General features: G+C 37.4%; 1 protein-coding gene across 4 annotated transcripts in view; it reads right to left on the bottom strand.

The window, feature by feature from the left end:
* CCDC85A (coiled-coil domain containing 85A) overlaps positions 1-22857 on the bottom strand; it is a 150053-nt gene that overhangs the window by 8800 nt on the left and 118396 nt on the right. For 2 of the 4 annotated variants that reach the window (XR_015696910.1, XM_014076394.2), the window contains one exon: positions 10485-10607. The exons of the other annotated variants lie outside the window; for them this stretch is intronic. Coding sequence is in view for 1 of the 2 variants with exons in the window: in XM_014076394.2 (XP_013931869.1) it covers positions 10485-10607 (123 nt within the window). In the remaining variant the exon portion in view is untranslated. The remainder of the gene's footprint in view (positions 1-10484; positions 10608-22857) is intronic. 4 annotated transcript variants of the gene reach the window in all.

Here is a 22857-nt window from a genome sequence, read left to right on the forward strand (position 1 = left end):
GATTTCCTTGAAGAGGCCAGCACCTGGGATTCAGAAGCCTCCTTACTGCCCTGTTCTGTACATTCCTTATTGGGCTGGCCTGGGAGACCCATCTGAGTGGAAGAAGCCCTGGCTTTGGTAAAGATGGCTTTGATCATCGAAAGCTTGAATAACCCATAGAAGGCAGGCATATCAGGAGCAGGATTTTCTTCCTCAGACAAATCCGGGGCCTCCTGAGCCCCCTCTTCTGTTTTGGACTCCTTGTTTATGGCCAAGGAGGCCGTAGATGATGACCTCCCTGCCCAGTCCTTAGAACCTGAAGCCTGTGTTCCAGGCTTGGATCGTGCCTGGCAAGGTAGGCTGTGGCCTAGCTGTCTCATCCCCTCAGCAATGCCCTGAGATATTGCGTTAATGATGATCTCTCGCATCTCATTGGACATATTGTGGCCCTGGTCGTCTTGAGCCTAGGTGCGAGGAAAGATCTTTCTCATCCATGAGGGAACCTATAGTGAATCTCCCCCTAGGGAAGGACCTGGGGACCCCGGGGACGCCCTGAGTGGGTCAGAGGAAAGATCGAAATCCCCTTCCTCCACCAGAGATGGTGAAATCTCTCTATGGAGAGGAGGCAAAGGGGGACCAGTGGGAACCTCTGCAGGAGGAGAAGGAGGCTGTGCAAGTCTTTGGGCCTTCTGGATTTGCTTCTCTATCGCTTTCTGGCTCCTCTCTCCTAGCTTCTGAGAGGCCTTGGGCATCCCCTTAGGTTTGGGCTGTTTGCCCTTGGGTAGGCGCCCTTTAGCCACCCCTTTGCCAGCAGGTCCTGGCCTGCTACGTTTAGAGGAAGAAGGTCCTGCTTGATTGATGTCTTCAGCTGTGCTGGTGGAAGTCATAGTAGCCGGAACAATCTGGCCAACACCACAGGACAGTTGTGAGGCTGAAATAGCAGTCAGTAAATTAAGGTCCTAATGTCCTGGTCTCTGTCTGGGAACGATGATGGTGAGGCTGCAGTAGGTCAAAATGGCGCCTTTGACAAGTTCAGTGTGCCTGCAGATCCACACTAATGTCAAACAGGGTATGGCCAGTTAAAAGCCAAAAAAAACCATAGCCGCTTGAAACCAGTCATTTTGGGGAGGGGGGAAACTTGCCTGGAAACACAGAGCAATGTCCTTGGATTAAATAAACCCTCCCAGCAGCAATCTGCAGGAGACAGGCAGCGGCAATTCGAACGGACAAGAATTTTTTGCGCCTTTTTAAAACTTCAAAATCGCCACCGCACGGCTCAGAACAGCACTGGGTACTGCCTGCCAGTCAGAAAAAGGCTTTAGGAGCCTCCAGAGCTGTTACAAGCTCTCCGACGGCGTTTTGGGGCTCACTAACTTCCTACCTGGCCCCAGGCACACCAGCCACCACTAAATGAGCCCCCAAGTGGTGCCTCAACCGTGTGGTCATGGAACGCAGCTTCATTCCGAGCAGCCTGCTCCGCACGAAGAAGCTGACAGGAAAAAAACTTTCAAACTGACAGGAAACTTCTAAGACTACCACTATCACAAAAATAATAAAAAAGGCTATACTAATCTAACTGTTTGGAGAGTCCAACCTGCTACTCAAGGACTGGAGCTCCCCAACTGCATCCTTTTAGGGCAACTGGGCTTTTTAAACTGAGCCTCTAAAGGGAGCAAGAGGCGTGGCTACACAAACTTTGAACTCAGTCCTTGGGCAGCAAGCTGAAGTTAACCCATGCTTGGACACTCCAAGCAGCACCTAGGAGAACTGGCTTGTTTAGATTTCTTGTTAACTTTGAGAGGACTAATGAACAGAATAAGTCACCGAACTCTGAAAAGATGTCACACTAACCTATTCTCAGTGGTTTCAGAGTGCAAGACACAGAATAATGCTTTTAAAATGAAGAAAGGCACATTCTACTAAACGTTAGGGGAAAAAACCTTCCCAATAATAAAAGCAGTGGCTAGTGGAACCTATAGCCATAGGGGTTGTGGGCTCCCTTCACTTGATGTGATCAAGGTCGAGGCTAGACAGCCATCTGTCAAGGAAATTTTAATTTGTATTCTTGTTCAAGAGATTGGAGTCAGTAGTTTACATGGCCTTTCCACTCTATGAGGCAATGATTTGGAATTTACAGCTGCACAATGGGTGGACCTTTCCATTGAACATAACTCAATATTCCTTTTCTGTTTGATTAGTATGGGAGTTGTTGAGAACCAAAGCTTCTCAGGACAGAAAACAGGGTTAACAATAAATTGTTCACTACAAAGCCAGGAGATAAAGATAAAGGGAAAGATAAAGGGAAAAATGTCAATTAAACCATGTAAAGGGTGAGATAAAGAAGCTTCAAAATAAAATTACAATGGATATAAAAAAAATATTTTAGGCTGACAAAGGCCAACATGAATATTGTACTAGTCTGTTTCCAGTTCACAACAAAGATTCTTATCTAGCCGTGCTGCCAGTTTTTCTATCAGAGAGCTTAGGTGTCAGAGAACGTATGATGTAGACCAGATCAGGAAAGAAAACCAGAACACTACTTCATTGAAATACTTCACTGAAATACTCTGTAGTGACACTATCTTATCATCCTGCATTTTTCTCTCCCTCTGTCTTATACTCCAGGGACTCAGAGTTTTTAAAAAAAATATTTTCTCACCTCCGTGGGTTTAATACATGCTCCTGTACCTGCTGAGACTTCCGGATGGCTTCTCCAAGGTCATCTCTATGGCTCTCTACATTAAACCATGCATCAATTTAGAGCCTACCACATCAAACCACACTAGATTTAATGTCCAGAAAATTCCCCGAAGTCTTCTAGTGAGCCTGATAGTCATTGATAATTCATACCCCATTAATGTGTAAGTTTAGATTTCTGTTCTGCCAACATGCATCCTTTTATAGTAATTTATACTTTACTGAATTTCCCATTTTGAAGCTCTAACCTAATAGAGAGAGGTTTTTTTGGTGCTATTTACAATGCCTTTTTGATGTTACCACTCTCAATAGTTTAGTATCAACAGACATGGTCACAACCCTATTCAGCCATAGTTTTAGACCATATATACGGTATGTATACAAGTTTAAAAGTACTAGATCCTATTCTAGGAGACCATATCACATTTTGCTGGTGTGATAATTTCCCACTGTTAATCAGCTGTCAGTTTACAAAAGCACCTGTACCCTTATCCCATGACAACCAAACGTTGTGAGGCGTTACATCAAGTTTTTGGGTATAGCAAATTTCTCTTTGAAATGGGAAGGAAGTAACATAGAAACTGCACACATAGAGCCCCCACAGCATATACCAGTTCTTAGTGTCTGGTTCCAAATAATGCACTAAATCCTATGTCTTGAATAACAAGACATAAATGCTGTGTCAAGCTTTCTCACTGATGGCCTCTCTACTATCTATAACAGGGATGTCAAACTGGCGGTCTATGGGTCAGATGCGTCACATGCAGTCCACACCCACCCCAGCATCGCAAAGGAGAAAAACATTGTGAAATGTCACATGATGGCAATGTGACGCTGTGAGTTTGACCCTTGTGGTCTAGAACAACCTACTCCAAATAGCCAGAACGTCATCATTATATTTTTGAAAAGCCATAAATCATAGGAGTTACCAAGATATTTTTCTTATGAACAATAATACTTAAGAGCTGTTGTTGTTACATATGCTATTGGTTTGCTATTATTTTGGACTTTTTGTGTTGTTATTTGTAAGCTACTTAGAGCAGTCCCTGGAGAAACAAATAAATAACTGGAACTAAAAATAACGTGCTACGCCAAAACAAATATGAACAAATAAATCCATCTGTCCAGAGTCGCTGGTTTAAGAGAGACCTTGTATATTAGATAATGCCTATCTTATCACAATTTACTGTCTTTACTCCATTTTAATCTTGTCAAGCATATTATCATTGTTGCAATGAGAAAAGGTGGCAGGATTATCCTACCATTCCAAGAGTACAGGTATATACAATGTACAACAGTTCATTTAGTGACTGTTCAAAGTTACAATGGCACTGGAAAACATATCTTAAGACCATTTTTCACACTTAGAACTGCTGCAGCATCCCGATGGTCATGTGGTTTAACTTGGATGCTTGACAACTGATTCATATTTATGACTGTTGCAGTATTCCAGGGTCATGTGATCACCTTTTGTGATCTTCTGACGAGCAAAGTTAATGGAGAACGCAGATTCACTTAACAACTTTGTAACTAATTTAACAACTATAGTGATTCACTTAAAATGGGGCAAAACTCATTTAACAAATTTCTCACTTAGCAACATGGATTCTGGGCTCAATTGTGGTCGTATGTCAAGGATTACCTGTATACATAATAGAGCTTTAGACTCTTAAATGTTATATGAACAACTGTATTTTGATTTATTCTAAATGATGCCATAACATCTCTATTGTCAAGTGTTGATTCTATATTCTTACTCAAAAGGATATATTAGCATTTTTCATTACAAATAAAAAGTATTTCCTTAATGCTAAAATTAGCATTTTTTCTTTTTCTTTTAATTTAATATAGTCTTGAAAGTACATGAAAATGGGAAAAAAAAAAGCCTACTGACCTCAGTAAAAAAGAGCAGGGGTGGGGTGCTGAGTTGTAAGAGAAATGTGTTTCAGTGTACTTCGTTTTGTCTTCTATTTTTGAAGCTCAAAATTGTATTCTGAGAAATCTTATGAATTTTTTAAAATGCTGACAATATACTTTGAAAGTATTTCAGTATGAAAATGCAACCAATTACTTTTTAATATTGTTTTGTATTTACTGGCTTTACAGGAATGTGGATATTGCAATGCTTAGGTCAGCATTATATGCTATATATTTTTGTTCCATATAGAAGGTTGTCCAGAATCTAAGCAATCTACTTTATAGCTCCATTTAGATGTTTATGGTGAGACTTTTTTTCCAGTAAATGTGGATATCTATCCAGATTCTCACAAATAGAAGGCAATGTCATGACTTTAAAATATATTTCTGTTAAAAAAAATGAAAGCTCTAAAACACAGATTATATGGGGGAACAATACAATTGAATCTTTTAATCTTTTATTTCTCTGTCAGACAAGAGAATTAATGTTTCTGGAGGATTACCTTCATTTGTTGAAATCTATTCAGGCTACTAGAGAAACCTGGCATGTAAATTGAATTCAATACTGAGTTCAAGGTTCCATGTAATGCTTTTTGAAAAATAGTTTGATTAGTCATTAGTCAAATCAATGGTCTCCCATTTTTTGTTTAGAACAAGACCAATGAATTCCTTTTCAGGAAAACCACAAATAATTTATTTCTCAGGACTTGCTTGCTAGGTTCCTTATCATCTTTGTTGTATTTTTGGTTCCAAACCTCTTCCGTTTTGTCTTGTATTGGACACAATACTTGAGGTAGGATATGACCGATGTAGAATAACGAGGAGGTAAAGCTGTGACATGAATGTAAAAGCCTGTCTTCAACTACTATCTGAAGATGAGGCAGTACTGTTTTCAGCTGACAGTTTGCTTTTTTTTAACCCACCCCTCTATCCTACCAACTTCTTGACTTCCATTTCTGAATTCTACTATATCAGCTACCCCCAAATTTAAATGGAATTCTCTTCACTGATTATTATTATTATTATTATTATTATTATACAATAATAATAATAATAATAATAATCAGTGAAGAGAAGCTACCCCCAAATTTAAATGGAATTCTCTTCACTGATTATTATTATTATTATTATTATTATTATTATTACTATTATACAATGGTATCACAGCGGCCAGTTGTTTCGCCGGATTTGGCATTGGTTACTAGTTGGGCCCCACCCAGGGGCCTAGGACGTCGTAACGTATTTTTGTAATATGAGTGCAGATCCAAGCAGTGAGGCTTTTTGCATTTGACTGATGGTGATTTTGTCAATTTTTAACTGTTTCAAATGTAATTCCAGTGCTTTTGGAATAGCACCCAGTGTGCCAATTACCACTGGAATGACCACTGCTGGTTTGTGCCATAGTCGTTGAATTTCAATTTTTAAGTCCTGGTATTTTGCGATTTTTTTCATGTTCCTTCTCGGCGACCCTGCTATCACCTGGTATTGCAATATCTATGATTGTAACCTTGTTTTTCTCAACCAGTGTGATGTCTGGTGTATTATGCGCCACTATTTTGTCGGTTTGTATACGGAAATCCCACAAGATCTTGACCATCTGATTTTCAGTGACTTTTTCAGGCTGATGTTCCCACCAGTTTGTTGCTGTTTTAATATTAAAATTTTTGCACAAATTCCAATGGATCATTTGTGCTACTGAATTGTGCCACAATTTATATTCAGTCTGTGCGATTTTTTTACAGCAGCTGAGTATGTGATCAACAGTTTCATCAGCTTCTTTGCAAAGTCTGCATTTGGCATCATCAGATAATTTTTCGGTTTTGGCCTTAATGGCATTTGTGCGGATAGCTTGTTCTTGCGCAGCCAGGATTAGTGATTCTGTTTCTTTCTTTAATGTACCTGTTGTTAACCATAACCAAGTTTGTTCACTGTCCACTTTATCTTTTATTTTTTCCAGAAATAGGCCATGCAGTGCTTTGTTCTGCCAACTCTCCATTCTTGATTTTATCACATCTTTTCTGTATGCTTGATTATTATTATACTACAATTGTATCACAGTGGCCAGTTGTTTCACCGGATTTGGCATTGGTTACTAGTCGGGCCCCACCCAGGGGCCTAGGACGTCATAACGTATTTTTGTAATATATGTGCAGATCCAAGCAGTGCAGCTTTTTGCATTTGACTGATGGAGATTTTGACAATTTTTAACTGTTTTATTTTTATTATTATTATTATTATTATTATTATTATTGTTGTTGTTGTTGTTGTTGTTGTTGTTGTTGTACAATTGTATCACAGCGGCCAGTTGTTTCACCGGATTTGGCATTGGTTACTAGTCGGGCCCCACCCAGGGGCCTAGGACGTCGTAACGTATTTTCGTAATATGCGTGCAGATCCAAGCAGTGCGGCTTTTTGCATTATTATTATTATTATTAGGTATTTAAATTATTACCTGTCCATCTCCGATGGATTCTTCATTCAAGTCATTAAAAATGTTTAATAGACTGTAATTGTGGCATCCCACATACTTCAATCTAGTTTGATGAGGAATGAATTATGAGTATTCTTTAATAATTCAGATCAGCTGAATTGTCATGCCACCTAGTCCACACTTAATTGGCTTTTAAATCAGAATATTATGAGATGCTTTGTCAAATACTTTGTTGAAATCAGAATATATGATGTCTCAACATTCCCATAATTTTCAAAGAAAATTCTCAATCAATACATGAAATAAGGGTAGTATGCAAGTCTGGTTCTTAACAAATCCATAATGATTTTTGTTAGTAATTATTAGGTCAGTGCAGAGCAATGTAGATTCACTGTGATGAAATGACCCCCATACCATGAAGCTAATGTGAATTCATTTCATTAAAATAAAATAAAAAGGTACCTGGTTTACCTAAGCAAAGTACACTAGAAACCATTTCGGAACTTCACCTCAGGATAAGACTTGTCTCACCCTTTTCAACCTGTATTCACTGAAGTGCTTCCAGATTTGACAGCTTCAGGATTGCCCCCAGCAATTTTGGCAAAAGACCTGGAGGAATCTCCAAGCTGGTTGCCTTTGAAATAAGTATCCTGCAGCTTTCACTGAAGCCATTCTGGAAATGTTTCAGCCAATATTCTAGCAGAAGGCTTCTGAAGAAGTCACTTAATAGTATTCTCCCATGGCTCAAACTCTGAGAGTGAAGGCTAAGAAAATCCTTGAAGTGTAGGAAAATGAAGTCTCACAAGCCACATAAACTTTTAACATTATTATGTGATTTTAGTGATATTTGTAAGAGTGTAAAGGAATTGCCTTGGGCCACATAAATATACACTATATACTTATTTTTTTTCTTTACACACACAATGCCTTTATTGCTAGTTTGTTGGAAAAAATCTAATAACAAACATGCATTTGGAAATTTTCTACATTTATGATCTATCCAATTATATGTAGAAGAAGCTGAGTGGGAAGGTGGGGTTAAATATGTCATCAGTTTGGAGTAATTGTGTTGTCACAAAATACCTAAGTCCAGTCCTTTCTCCTCCTCTCCCCCCAATGAATTCTGTTTATCCTTATTTATCTTTGACCTTTAGTTGACTAGATTCTTGCCTTACAGGTAGCAATAATAAACTTTTCTGTGCTTTGAACTCAGTGAATGTCCCTAATTACTCACATTGGACATTATGTGAAATTTGAAATTTTTTTTAAGATAATAAAGTTGATGACATTGAAAACTTAAGGAATTTTGATGAACTATTTTTTTAGATTCTAAAACTGGTATATGCTATTCTTTAGAAATGTAAAGGTTCATAGCCAACTGTTCTTTTAAAGCTTATGTGCCACAATTAAATGACCAAGACGCCTTACTTAAAGAAATTACTGTCTTGGTATTAAAGCAGTACTGAGCTTGGATTTCACCTTTTGCATTCAAGCACTCATACATGTCTCCCCCTCACAATTTTTTTGATATTAAACTGCTATTTCTATTATACAAGGATATAATGTAATATTATACAGTCCACGTTCACATTTGTTCACACTGTATGCAATCACTATTTTGTTTCTAATTGCTCAGACATGACCAAAATTTGTCCAAGCAGTATCCAAATGGAAAGTGACTTTTTAATATAACTAGATTATGCATAATGTGTTGTGGCTTTCTCTCCTTTTTCATGGGTCCATTTTATTGTCCTGAACCCTGTTGCTACTTTAATGTATGCTCAATCTTCACCATTTCCAAAAAACAAAAATGAGATGTTGTAAAGCTGTTGCTGTAAGACGATTTCCTATAAATTCTGTTTTTTCCTTAATATTAAGCTGATGGAGGCACATCTCTCTGAGAACTAAAAATTGGTTATTTTGTATAATGCATAGCTTACAGAAAAGAATATAGTAGGTCAAGTTTGAACTGTGGAGTCCTTGATGCTGTATTAACTTGATGGTTTATTTGCAGACATTTCATTGCAAAACTAGATAAAACACTAACAAACACTGATGGTGTTATCTAACTGGTAACATGTATTACTTAGTCAAGTAATGAAAAATGTACAAGCAAATGACCAAGTCAGAGAGCATCAGGAAGGCCAGAAATATTGAATTCAGCATTGTGGGATGTGGTTTATACATTAGTTTTTCTCCCAGCACTTTTTCCAAAGTAATAATTTGCACCCACTAACTACAAAACACAAATATAAAATGTCTGTGGGACTTTAATACTTTCCACTTAAATAAATAAATACAGACAGAAACTACTGAAACTGTGAACTTTGAAATAATCTTTCCCAATCTTTTGATAATAGATCTTTGTTTCACCAAATGAGTTGGAGCAGATTAAGGACAGGTAAAAAGTATTTGTTCACATTAAATGTATTATCAGTTTATGGGTTTTACTTTTCTGAAATATGTACTGTCTTTAAAAACACTATGGTGGACAAGTTTAGCACTAGGATATTAGCATGATAACTGAGAGGTACATGTCTAGAAGCAATTTGAAGTCTACACACCATCCTTCTGATTTTCACATCATCTTTAACTACTCCATCAGGCCATTGTATATTTCACTTGTTTCATTTGCATTCTGTATTATTCACAAACATTCTTTGAAATATAAAATGGAGGCAGGATAATGGCACATAGTTTTCCTAATAAAATATCCAAAATACAAGGCAATGCATTGGAAAGTTACTTTCATTTGATGCAAAGACAAACTATTTTTCAGGGGTGACCAGAAACCAGATGTTTTATAGATTACAATATGCCACCACTTCTTTGCAGTCTTCCAATGACCAGGGGTGTATCTTTTAGTAATGTAGGGTAAATTGCTCTGTGGTAAGATTTAATATCTTAGTTTCAAATGATGAGAATGTACAATAAATATTTCTCCTTCATGACACCCTGTTTGTAAACTTTCCTGAAAGATATTAGCCCATTCTATGTTGGAAATAGAATGTTAGACTAGATCATCTTGTATCAATTTGATGGTTTTAGATTCCAGATTTTGGAACTTGTAGTTCAACATAACTGGAAAACACAGTCTGAAGAAGGCTGGACTAGAGAGACTGATATGACTTTCCATGTTTTTCCTTTATAAGTGTGATTTTCAGAATTTGAGCGGGGGGAACCCTATTATATGATGTCTGGATGCAAAGACAAGGCTCCTTATAGCTCACTAATGCAATCTTTTCAAGCTTGGAGGACAGAGTATACTAGTTCACAACCCAGATCAAGACATATAATAATGATTTGTGAATAACATGTAAGAGATGAGAACTAGCATTCAGGGTTTATTATGTTTTCCTATGAAATATGCTGATGCTTTGAAAACAATGGATTATGGATGGTTACAGAACATACAAGTTGGAGATTTGGCACATGTACCAAGCACAGCAAGGCATGTTACCTTGAGGGCATTAACCATCGCTTCAGGCTGCTGAGAAGATAAGGAGGCCTGTTCATTGAAGCTAGCTGGATGGTTCGGAGAACAGACATTCCCATCTGCCTCTGATGGCATCCTAATGGGATCCTTAGTAAAAAAAAATCAAAAGCTATTTAATGGTAAAAAGTAGGGCAAGCTAATTAAACAAAACAATTCCCATACCGACCCTTCCCATTTGTTTTAATTCCCATTGGGCAAATACAAAATCCCCACATATATACAATTCTAAAATGTGTATCCTAGTCCCTCATAACTGAAGATGTTCCTGGTGCAACAAATGGTCTTTGGGTGAAGTTTCTACACATTTTTGTCATATCGGGATAGTGTCAACCTTATCAGATAAACCAGATTAAGAAGCAGTTGTGTCTGCCTAAAGCTACTTTTATTAGAACAGTTGTAGCACAGTACATGACCTTTCAAGTTTGAATCTGCTTCCTTTCTTCCCTCTTTTATCTCCATGAGAATTGGAAGGGGAGGGGTCATCCTGTCTGAGACATTTATATAAATCTCTTTCTTGATATGGGTTCAAACTACATTTATCTGATTGTTGCCTTGGTAACAAATCTTCCCACTATTCATCAAGACCATATCCTATAAGCTCTACAGATAACAACAAACCTTGATTAGTCTTAGGAACCAAAATTTCTAACTTCAGTCCAATACAAATTACAGCACATGTAAATCCTACTGCAAACAAGTTCAATTTAATATGCCTTATTAATTTTCACAAGATTTAAGCACAGCTGACTCCATCAAATTGAGACCCACTCTTTTATTTTCACAAACGCAACAAGACCACACTGTACTAATCTAATATACAGTATCCATCATCAGTAAGAGGAAAATGGGTTTACAGATCAGTCTCAGATCCAGTAACCTACACATTGTACATTTAAATGTCTGAACACAATCTCCATTTTCCAATGATTTTACTTGTTTTACACAAACCCCTCTGAAAGTAAAGTTCAAAATGCTTCCTGCAGTGTTGAAAGGAGTTCAAGGTGAAACTGCAGTTGCTGGGGCAACCTAATCCAGCCATTTGCTTTGGTAAAATGCTAAAAATATCCTTACTGCAAGGAAGGTAATAATAGCTTGGCTAGTCACAACCAAATCAAATCAGATCAGATTCTTCAGAGATGCTTGTGATATTATCAACCAGATTTGCCTCTCCCTCACCCTTCCATTTAATTAAAACACTGAGAAAAAACAATTGGGGGTGATGGAAAGCATACATCTTAATTACGGATTGTCTTAAATCAAAATGAACAATTTTTTCAGGCCAAGTGAGAGATATTTTTCCATATTGTAAGAATGAACAAATGCAATATTTTGACTCAATTATTTACAAGCTCAATTCTTGCAAGTTTTGTCACATCTTAAAACTGTTTGAATCTAGCTCCTGCCCATTAGATCTGTCGCTTTTTGTCTCCATAGCATTTTACGAGTTTGCCTAAGTGGTAAATGCCTTGTTCCATCCAATTGCTTAGTCGTTTTATTATGCAAGCTAAAACAAAGTTGTTCTTCTTTTTAATAAAACCCATTTTAAATCACAATGTAAGGCTAGGCATTATCTCAAAGGGCCAGATATATGTTACAGAGTTGATTTTCCTGTTGTTATCTCTATTATGCCCAGTTTATGGCTGAATAAATTCTCAGGCTGAGAGAGAGTTTCATTTCTATCACATGCTGTCTTCCACCCACCCCTGACCCTGGGAAGATGGTGGTGGCAGTGGCAAACTATTATACCAATGTAGCCAGACACTGTGCTGTGCGCCCCAGGAGAGGAGAGATGGAAACAAAAGGGGCAGGTGGAATAGTCAAGACCTTTTCACCCACAGCATGCCCTCAATATGTCAGCTATTCACTTCTGTTGCTGTCAAACCCCCACAAGGCAGAAAATATGCTCAAATTCTACTTGAGTTGAGCTCCAAAGGGATTTGCAAAATGGTAAGCTATCACAACATTGTGTAAATGTCTCCTAAAATTGGTATCATAGATTCCTTTCACTCAGAAATTTCTTCCATCTATCACACAAACTCTCACACAAATATACTTGAAGCACTGTCAAAACAACTAAAATTACCAATATAAGAATGTACATGCTGGTTGAACTTCAGTGTAAAAAAGAAAAGTGTGTGTGTGTGTGTGTGTGTGTGTGTGTGCGTGCGTGCATGCGTGCGTATGTATGTATCTATGTATAAATATAAACAGGGGACGATATCTCTTCCATAATGAAATAATAATCTTTTTATGGGGAATGAGAGAAGAATAGTTTGATTAAGTTTAGCCTAGTTGGTTTTGGGTCAAGTATCTATTGGAGAATAATTGCAATGGTTGTTCAAAATCTGAGTAGCAGGAGGGCCGCTCAATCAAGCGATGGTCTGTAATTCTTATTACCTGCAGAGAAAGACTCACCATTTGTAAAGTGCAGGTGATAATGATCAATACAAGTTTGGTGCCAAAACATTATCTATAATTAATCCTTGTGCTTCTATATTCTGATACTAGAGTAGTAAGAAATATTTTTTTAAAAAAATGTGGTTTTAAATATATATATTAAAAGATTGCATGATTTCATTTCATATGCAGACCACATTGCTTTAGCAACACTTACAGGACTTTATACTCTCCAGACTAAAGTAATATTAATATTTATTAGAATTATTATTTAAACAATATTTGCTGCAGTAATATTTATCAAATTATTTGCCTTCAGGAAGATGTTAATTTATTTGCTAAATAGTAAGTCCTTGCTATTTTGTTGTTGTTGTTAGTTGTGATGTTGTGTTTAACCCATTGCAACCCCATGGACAACGTTCCTCCAGGCCTTCCTGTCCTCTACCATTCCCCGGAGTCCATTTAAGCTCACCCCGACTGCTTCGGTGACTCAAGTTATACAATATAGAAGGATTTAATTCTTTTCTTGAGCAGCTGTGACGGTCATTATGTGGATGTCCTTATATATTTTTCTTAAATATTTATAAAATATAAATGGCTGCCTAATTAAAGCAGCATGGTTTTTCATGGTGCTTGCAGGGTACAAAAGAATTAACCAAAATATAGGAGAAAAATTAGACATGTCATTAAATAGAACTAAAATAATTCTAAAGGTGGGAAGTTCATTCAAAAGGGTAAGGGCCACCACCAGGAACTCAGACCTCTTGGGTCTAAGAAGATAATATTGTTTCAGAGAAGAGACTTAGAGCATAGTCCTATTGAACATAAAGGATAGGCAGATACCATTGGAGACAGAGGGCACTCACCAGTGAGTTTTAAAAGTGTTAACTAGCACTCTGAATTGCATCCAGAAGCCTATTGGGAGCTAGGTGGGGTGTTATAAACTCTAATGAGGCATACCCCAAACTACTGATGCCATTGTTCTGGACCAACTGAAATCAGTCTTCAAAAGCAGTACCATGTAGAGTATTTTGCAATAATCCAACTGGGAATTGTCTAAGGAATGAATGACATAAAATATCACTGGAGGAAGCTGAGGAATACCCTCCCTCCCTTCCTAGCTTCCTTCCTACCTACCCACCTACCTATCTACGACAGACAGAGGCTGAGTTAACTAATGATATGAAGCAATTCTTTATTAAATTATAAGTACATTAAGTTCTTGTTACCATCAAGTTACTTGAAGCCATTTTAAGGGATTGGGAAACTGGAAGCAGAGAAACATCCCTGAGGGAAATTTTGACAGGAAAAAAAGTATGCAACAGCTTAGTCATAATAGCATTCAAGGAAATCATTTTCATTTCTTTAGAGCTGACACTTAAAAACTCAGATTATGTCTGATATACTATATGTTCTGGAAAGTTAATTATTTTTCCTCAATCTTAAACTAGAGGAATATTTCTCCAGATTTTGAAGCAATTAAATCTCAGAAGCTCTAGCTAAAAGAAACCCAATTAGAAAGTCATAGGCAATTCCTCCTTTTTTTTCTGATGCTAATACTAGACTTCCCTACGCTGTTCCCCTCCAAATACATTAAACTTTAACTGCTGTACTACACCTACTAACGAGTAAGAGACTGGTGCTGGATTATAGTTCAGAATGTTAGTTCAGCATAGCTGGAGGGAGTAACTTTCTGAGAAATTGATGAGGCCAACAGCCTAATGCAAAATATTGAATGGAAGAAGAGACATTACCAAGGCAATGGTCAGATAAAAGGGGCCTGAACCTGGTCAACACAGTAACTTGCAAAACATCTCAGACAAGTTCCTCCCTAGTTTGAATGGAGATAAAAAAAGGGAGGGAGAAGCATATAGTTATTACTATAAACAGATTTTATTACTATATTTTTACAATAAAAATACTACTGAACCATGTGGCAGGGGTGAAATCAACTTACCGTCACTCGCTTTGCTTGCACGCGCCACCTCTGTGCTTGCGCAGGACCTTCCACGCATGCACAGAGCATCAAAAACAGGACATGATGACATCTGGGTGGGTGGGTGGAGCCTCCCGCCACCAGCAATACCGGTTCACCTGAACCGGATAGAACTGGCTGAATTTCACCGCTGCCATGTGGTATTGGTTTCTTACTCTGGTCTACCTAATAAGGTGGACCGCTGAATAAAGAAACATTTTCTTCCTTGCTCTGAATATTGCAGAGTTACGCAGCTGCAATCTGTCCTAGTGCAAGATGATTGGAAAGAGATAATCCCAGTTCTACTGTAGTAAATCACTGGAGAGGCAGCCTCAACTCAAGAGATTCAACTGAGCTTTCTTGCATTTCATTAACGTATGCCTCACACCTCTCCAGCATACTGCTGGAGAAAAGCAAATCTGAACCTTTGTACCGTAATGTACAAAAGTTTATATCAAAGTAAAACAAACATTTCTCCAGCTCTGAAGCATTGCTGTTTTAAAAATGAGATTTTTTTTTTAAACTGTAATCAATAAGGACTGGAACAAGTGCAAAATCCAATGTTATGTGTCCAGTTCATTGTCTTGGATGGTATCTCGTTTGTCATCTTGCTTCTATCAGAGAATGTCAGGCTGGCTGCCACTTCCCCCAGCAATTTCCCCTTGACAAGCAAGAACAGCCAAAGCCCAGAGAGTAGGAGGGAATACATCAGTATCCTGAGGACAGGCACGCCTTAAGAGATTTTCCAATAGACTTCGTTCTACCCAGCAGCTATTGCTCATTTGGCACTGGGGGATGCATTTGAGAACAGCTTCTGCTCTTTAATCTCAGTAAAAGAAAGAAAAAAGCCAGCTGACGAAGCATATTGTGTTCTGATGGTCAGCTTGGCATTCCACTTTTAATGTCATTCCTTTCCTTCCTGTAACTAGCTTAACCTTTAGGACAGCCAAAACAAACTATGTGCCTGCAAACTGGTCTCAGGATATCTCAATAGCTTGGAAACCAAACAAACACAGAAAAAGAAACAATATTAGTGTACCTGGAACAATGACAAAAATTCAAATACAGAGATAAAATCATAATTATGAAATAAGAACTTCTTTTATTCTACTGAAAATTAAATTCCTTGCGGGCTCTGATTTTGTTGCTGTTCTCATGGCCAATGTCATCAACTCAGTCATAATCAAGAGGAAAGTTAAGGCAAGTTTTAATAACAATTATTTAAAAATAATTTTACTACAATATATCTAGTTATTTCAACATAAGTCCCTTTGAATAGAATAGAATTTTTCTGGTATTTATTTCAAAGACACTCCACCATCACAAATAAACAGAGGTTTAGACTAAAAAAAACCTGTATAATCCAATTCTCAAAACATATGTCGTTTTAAAAAATGTTTCCAAATGAAAAATAACAGAAAAAGGATTAGATGGTTAGAAGAGCCAGAGCAATCACTATTATCTGTTCATCTAAACATAGCTGCATTTAAGATTTTGATCCATTCTAGTTTCCAAACAGTGGCAGAAGAAAACCAAAGAACAAACATGACCCCTACTCATCCATAAGATTCCTCCTAATGAGAAGTGAGATAAAGATGGATTCTGCAGATAGCACCTGCGATTATTACAGAACTCTGTACTGCATCATATCAATTTTTCAATCCTTTGCATATTGGAGAATCTCCATAATTAATTGATTGATTAGTTAATTAATTAAATTTCTATGACCACTGATTTGTACAAGCTGACTCTGCTCAGTGCACAATCATCTTTGTCTACGATGACCTCCGAAACAAATGCTATCAAAAGGGTATCCACTGAGGTTTCTTAAAAAGTCTTACCTGAGGGCAGACACAGAATATGGTGGCTAGATAGGAAGAACTTTTTGTCATTCCCAGGGAATATTAAAAATTAAAAGTTTGAGGAACCACTATCCCTTTTAAAAGTTTCAGAAAGGAGAAACGTTGGAAGCAGAGATGGCCCAAACACAGAAACTATTCGAAGTAAAACTTCTGCAACATGCATGTTCAGCAGAGAGTTCATAGAAATGGCTGGATCCAGATCTTTCAGGAATAGACTCTTGCAGAATAATTTTGGAAGTTTTTTTTAATCAACTGATTGACCCCCTTACAAATTCACTTTGTATTCTAAAGAGAGATGTTCCAATCAACTTTATCATGAGGGGAGCAGGACATCTTTCCCTATCCTGGTAATTTGGCTTTGTTGCTTTCTGAAACAGGGTTCAGAACATGATTCTCCAAAGATCCTTGAGGGAGGGGAGGGAGGAAGGAAGGTCTATTTCCTACTTGCCCTTCATCATTTCCCTCTATAGTTCACTCAGACCAAAGCATCCTTTCTTGGTCTTTTTAGGATATGTGGTAACAAGTGTGGGACTGTTCTAGTGAATCCAAAGCCCACCCAGATATCCTATGTCCTTCTCTGGGGTTTTCTGGAAGTCACTGAGTCTTCAAAAGGGATATTATATGGTGCTGCCCTTAAAGAGCATCTGGAAACTTCAGCTGGTATGAAATTTGAGTGTGTGTACAGTACCTAGACAAGAACACGTTAGACCTCTGTTCCACAAGCTGCACTGTTTGCTTCTGCATTCAGTTTAAGGTTCTGGTTAATAACTTATAGGTTCTACATGGCATGGGGTCAGGTTATTTGAGGAACAATCTCTCCCCAATCACATCTCCCCAATCACATCTAGACCATTGGGTCTAGCAAAAAGGGCATGTTGCAGGTTTTGTCCACAAAAGAATGTCATTTGATGGAACTTGGAGGGGGGAGCCTTCTTTGCTGAGGCAACCATCCGGGAACATCATTCACTGTTGGTCTTCCAGAAGAGCCTGAAGAAATGGCATTGCCATCTGGTCTGGGGATCTGTTAGCAATAGTATGGAATCTGTAAAGTGACTGCATTGTTAGTGAAATTGACTAGCTCTCTCACTGATTATGGATTTTTTAAAACAGTTTTATTTTTAAAAATGGCTTTTTGTTATGTCCAGTTATTCTTTGTATTATTTTGTGTTTTTAAATGTTCATATGTGAGATGGGTGGGCTATACAAATTGAACAGAGAAGCAAATTATCTGCAGAGCCATATTAAGTTTGAATCCTGCTATTCCATCAATAAGTGACTTTGGGTCAGTCACATAGGATTGTTGTGTGGAAAATGGTATGAGAAAGATGTGTTGGATATGTTCACTATCTTGAGTTATTTGTTAAAACAATAAAGGTGGGATACAAAAAAATAAATAAAAAACAGGATGATTGGGCAATTAACACATTCAGTTTTGGTATTTTCTGTATTTGGGCCATCCATTTCTCCAAAAGAGAATCAACCAGCCTGCCATGTGTCACACAAGGCTTTATAGATAATGACCAACCTCCTGAATTGTACATGGAGGCCCACTGGGAGCTTGGCAGCTCATGAACAAGTGGAATGCTCAAAAGTGTCTGTGTCACTGCATTCTGAACCAGCTGAAGCTCGCAAATGCTTGTCAAGGGAAAGCCCCACACAGAGCATATTACATTAATGTATTCCATGAGCTTAACATAAGTAAGGTCTCCCAATCCAGAAATGGGTGCAACTGGTCACAAGGTGCCCCTGGGCAATGGCCCTTCTAGTCATGGCTGCCACCCACTTTTCAAGCAGGAGCTGCTAATCCAGGAGGTTTTCTCCTGCCAGCTATGGCTCTGCTAAAGAGAATGGCAGAGAAGACCAAAGGAAAAATAAAGAAAAACAAATGAAGGATAGTGAAAATCAATACCTGTAATTAGAATGGTGCTTCTGAACTTTCCTTGGGCTATGTTTTTCCAACATAGCAATTTCTGTATAAATCCAATATAAAGTGAAGCACACAAGCATTTTACTGTTCAAGCGAATTACTTTCCTCTGTCATACGATGCCATCTTCAGTCTCATAAAATTGCAAAGTCAGTAAAATCACATGCACAGGAATAATTAATTATTCAACTTTATTTGACAAGGCCATGTTGTGACAGTGAGTATAATCGGCCCTGTCTGAGAAGAAAAGCTTGAAGCAAAAGTGGCTGGGACCTTTTGAAAAGGGAATTAAGGGTAGTGAAGTCCCAATACTAATGAGGAAGTTAAGACTGAAGAAGGATGCTTTGGGGAAAGGGAAATTGGAAATGGAATGGCTAGTGACCAAGGCAGTCTGCAAAGATTTACCTCAGATATGTAGAAATGAGCTTAGGAAAGCAAAAGCACAAAATGAAATAAGGCTAACTAACAAGCCAGGAAAAATGCAACAAGAAGTGTTTCTTCAAACGGTAGTAATAAAAGGAAGGCAAAAGAAATGGTGGGCTACCTATTTGCTCCAAATGAAGAAATCTTAACAGATCAGAAAGTGAATATAATGAACTCCTATTTGCCTCTGTCTTTATATTCCGGGGGAAGGACAAAAGGAATAGACACCACATGGGAGGCTCAGCTAAGATCTGGAAAAATAGCTAATCTGGATGCCTCCAGGTCCCAAGACCTGATGAAGTACGTACTTCCTATAACATGGAAGGAACTGTTTGCAAACTGTTTTACCCAATTATCACTTTCTCAGGCTTGAATAATATCATTACCCCCACAAAAGGAGACTTTTATTTTACCCGAGTGTTGTGGTAGCAGCTGTTTCAAAGTGGATACTTGACACACAAAACAAGCAATTGTAAATTGCTCCATTATTCCCAGCAAATACCCAAATTAAATACTTGGAGTAATTACCTCCAGTTCAAGAACCACCGTGTTAGGGCTTCTGATAGTTTTCTCTTAGGAAACCAGAATTCCTTTGAAAATGTCAGAACGCTTGAGAACAAATAGTTCTCCTCTTCAAAAAAAGGGGGGGAGGAAGTGAATCCCCATAATTCTCAGCCAGTGAGACTAATATTAATACCTGAAAAGATGTTAGAGCAGTTAATGGAGCAGGTCACTTGTAAAGTCACTTGAAGACAATACTGTGATTGCTAAAAGTCAGCATGGCTTTGTCAAAAGTAGGTCATGTGAGACAAATCTCATCTCCTTTGAGAAAAGTAATTACCTCAGTGGGAAAAGAGAATGCTATGGATATAATTCCCCTCAATCTCAGCATTTTTAATAGGAGGAGATGATGCAAGTACTTAAGAATATGCCCAGTGAAGACAGCCTGAAGGAACTTGGAATAAAGAGAAAAAGCCTGAAGGGAGACATGGTATCAATGTTTAAACACATTAAAGGGTGAAATAGAGAAGGTGACCAGGAACTATAGAAGTCAAAAATAATCAGCCGAAGTTAAAGCTACCTAAGGTTTTGTTTAAATATGAGGGGGGGAAACTGTACAACAGCAGAATAATCTAACTATGGAGATTCTGAGTTCCCCTTCTGAATATTTTTAAGAAGCTAGGAAATCACCAAGGATGGTTTAATTGGTTTTCCTGCACACTGAGAAGAGTTTGTTCCTTGTGGTCCCCTCCATATCCCCCATTTTCTGATTCCATGCATTACTAAATTAGATATTTTAAAATCTGAAGTTTGTTATCTCATTAAAAATAAAACCTGCGTCAAACAGGATGTTCATATTTCTAAGCTGGTCAAAGTACAAAGAGATTAGATAGTACTTCATTGTATTCACTTCACACACATTTGCCCAGCTATGGTATTAAAGATGGAATGCATCAGGAAAAAATAGTGGCAAACAAATATGCTACCAAAAAAAAAAAAAAAGAATTAAATACGTAGGGATCCAAATTCAGCTTTTCAAGAACTAGCAACTTTTCACTTGGATGCAACCATTTAATAGTGTTGCAAGATCCGTGTATGTACCAAAGTATTACTCTTGAATTTCTTGCAACACCCGTTGAATTTCTGGGGCATTGAATAAATAAATTTTACTTTGAACTATTTTCTCTTACACTTTTCCCAAATCTTCCCTGCCCACAATTCAGTACCCTTGCTGTATCCTGTTCTCTGCTGGAGACTAGAGTTCTTTAAAACAAGACTGACATTAGGGCTGAAAAGACTTTTAGACATAGCATCCTTTGGTGATATCTAGTCACTGTATCCTAGCATATTTATTTGAATGCAGTACATATCATGAGTTTAAGATATGCTTAGTCCCTCTTATAATTCCTCATAATGACCCTAAAAACTGTGGATGAACTATGGAAGATCAAGACATTGGATCCAGTCATCAGATACTGCTCATGGTGCAAGCAAAAGAACTGATCTCAAAGACAGAGATCAGGAGTCAGACCTATCAACATTCTGAGACTATAAACAGCTATTTGAAAACATCAGCCATTCATTCTCAACTGGAACTAGCAGTCTACATTTGACAATACCTAAATATTTCTTGTCCAGTTGTCATGGCTGAATGGCTTGGCTATCACCCAAGGCATGGAAAACTGCCACATTGTAAAGATAACTATTAAATCAATTTCTAAGTGGACCTTTCTTGTTAACTGATGAATTTGCAAGTTCTTGGCAAAGCAGATAGGAAGTCTTTACTGATTTGACTGCTGTTGTAAGGAAGCTCTGCACAAATTAAATTGATCCTTATCAATCTCCAGTTTCCACAGGCAGCAAAATGTAGTAAGAGTCAGAAAAAGAATACTGTATTTATTTGTCATTATAGATTGGCTTTGTCAATAGTGCTGTAACCAAGATCTTTTTTAAAACTGTCATCATTGATGTTTCAGTAATCTTTCCTTTTCATTCATAAACTGTCCTCTGGAAGGGGAAGAAATACAATGCTAAGGGCAGTTATTCAACTTCTATCTGTTAACTTTTCTCAGTAAATATATCCCAATTTTAAAGCTTATGTTTTTTAAAAGTCAATTTATAATGGCATATTTTATATACTATATTCTTAATAAAATACATATGGTCTATTTCTTTTTAAACCATCAAATATATTAACAGCCACTTCTGTCTAACTTAGTGAAAGTAAGCAGGATTGGCATAGTTAGCACTGGCATAAAAGACAGGGAATTCCATTGCTGAAGACTGGATTTAGAAGAAGATACCTGTGGCAAGAAAGTAATATACCAGTTTTCCACTATTACCATAAAAGCTATATAGACATGCCGTCAAGACAGCAGGAATAAAGCTTGACTTGAAGGAGACTTTCCTTTTAAAAGTACTGTCACTGGAATATCAGGAACTAAGTATTATAGAAAAAAGTATTACTTTTTAGCTAGCAATTTAATTAGGTGTGGAAAAGAAGATTTAAGAAGGAGCAGGAGGGGCTGAATAGGAGGAAACTTTGAATTCAGGTGATAAACTAATAGAAAAAAAGAACAGAGTGGAGTTGAAAGTGCAAGAAGTATTAAGAAAGAAAATAATGAATGTATAAAAGTTTGCAACTCTATCTTGCATCTTAACCCACCACAGGAGGAATAGAACAAAAAAGTAATTATATTATGGGAACATAATTCTGTTCAAAGTGAACTTCAACTATGAAAACATCAGAATCAAGCCAAAATATACAATGCAAAAGAGAGTAAGATGACCCACTCACCCACCCCCCAACAAATTATCCCATTAAAAAGCTTTGAGATCTCAATTAACATCCATCCATCAAACAGAATCAAAATTATGGAAAACAATGATAAATATTTATTATATTCAAAATCAAATGCATCCTAATATTTTTTGCACACACTATGTTTACACAGATGAAAATGTATAAATGATATACTCACAATTTCTTGATATTTTATCCAAGATTAAACAGTTATTATTGATTGATTGTTTGATACATTATTGACTGATACTGTTCTTCCTCTTTGCTTTTGTCCCATGCAGACAAATGTCTCACTTAACAACAGAAATTTTGCACTCAATTGTGGTTGTAAGTTGAGGACTACATGTATTCATATAGATTAAAAAATGTAATGAGTGGGGAGATTTTTTTAAAAAAACCAAGACGATTCAGGGGGGTAAGTCAAATGGGGACACAGATGAAATCTTTTCCA

This window comes from Thamnophis sirtalis, unplaced genomic scaffold, assembly GCF_051295495.1.
Source record: "Thamnophis sirtalis isolate CommonGarterSnake01/CBP01778 unplaced genomic scaffold, rThaSir2_p1.2 scaffold_6, whole genome shotgun sequence".
NCBI lineage: Eukaryota > Metazoa > Chordata > Lepidosauria > Squamata > Natricidae > Thamnophis > Thamnophis sirtalis.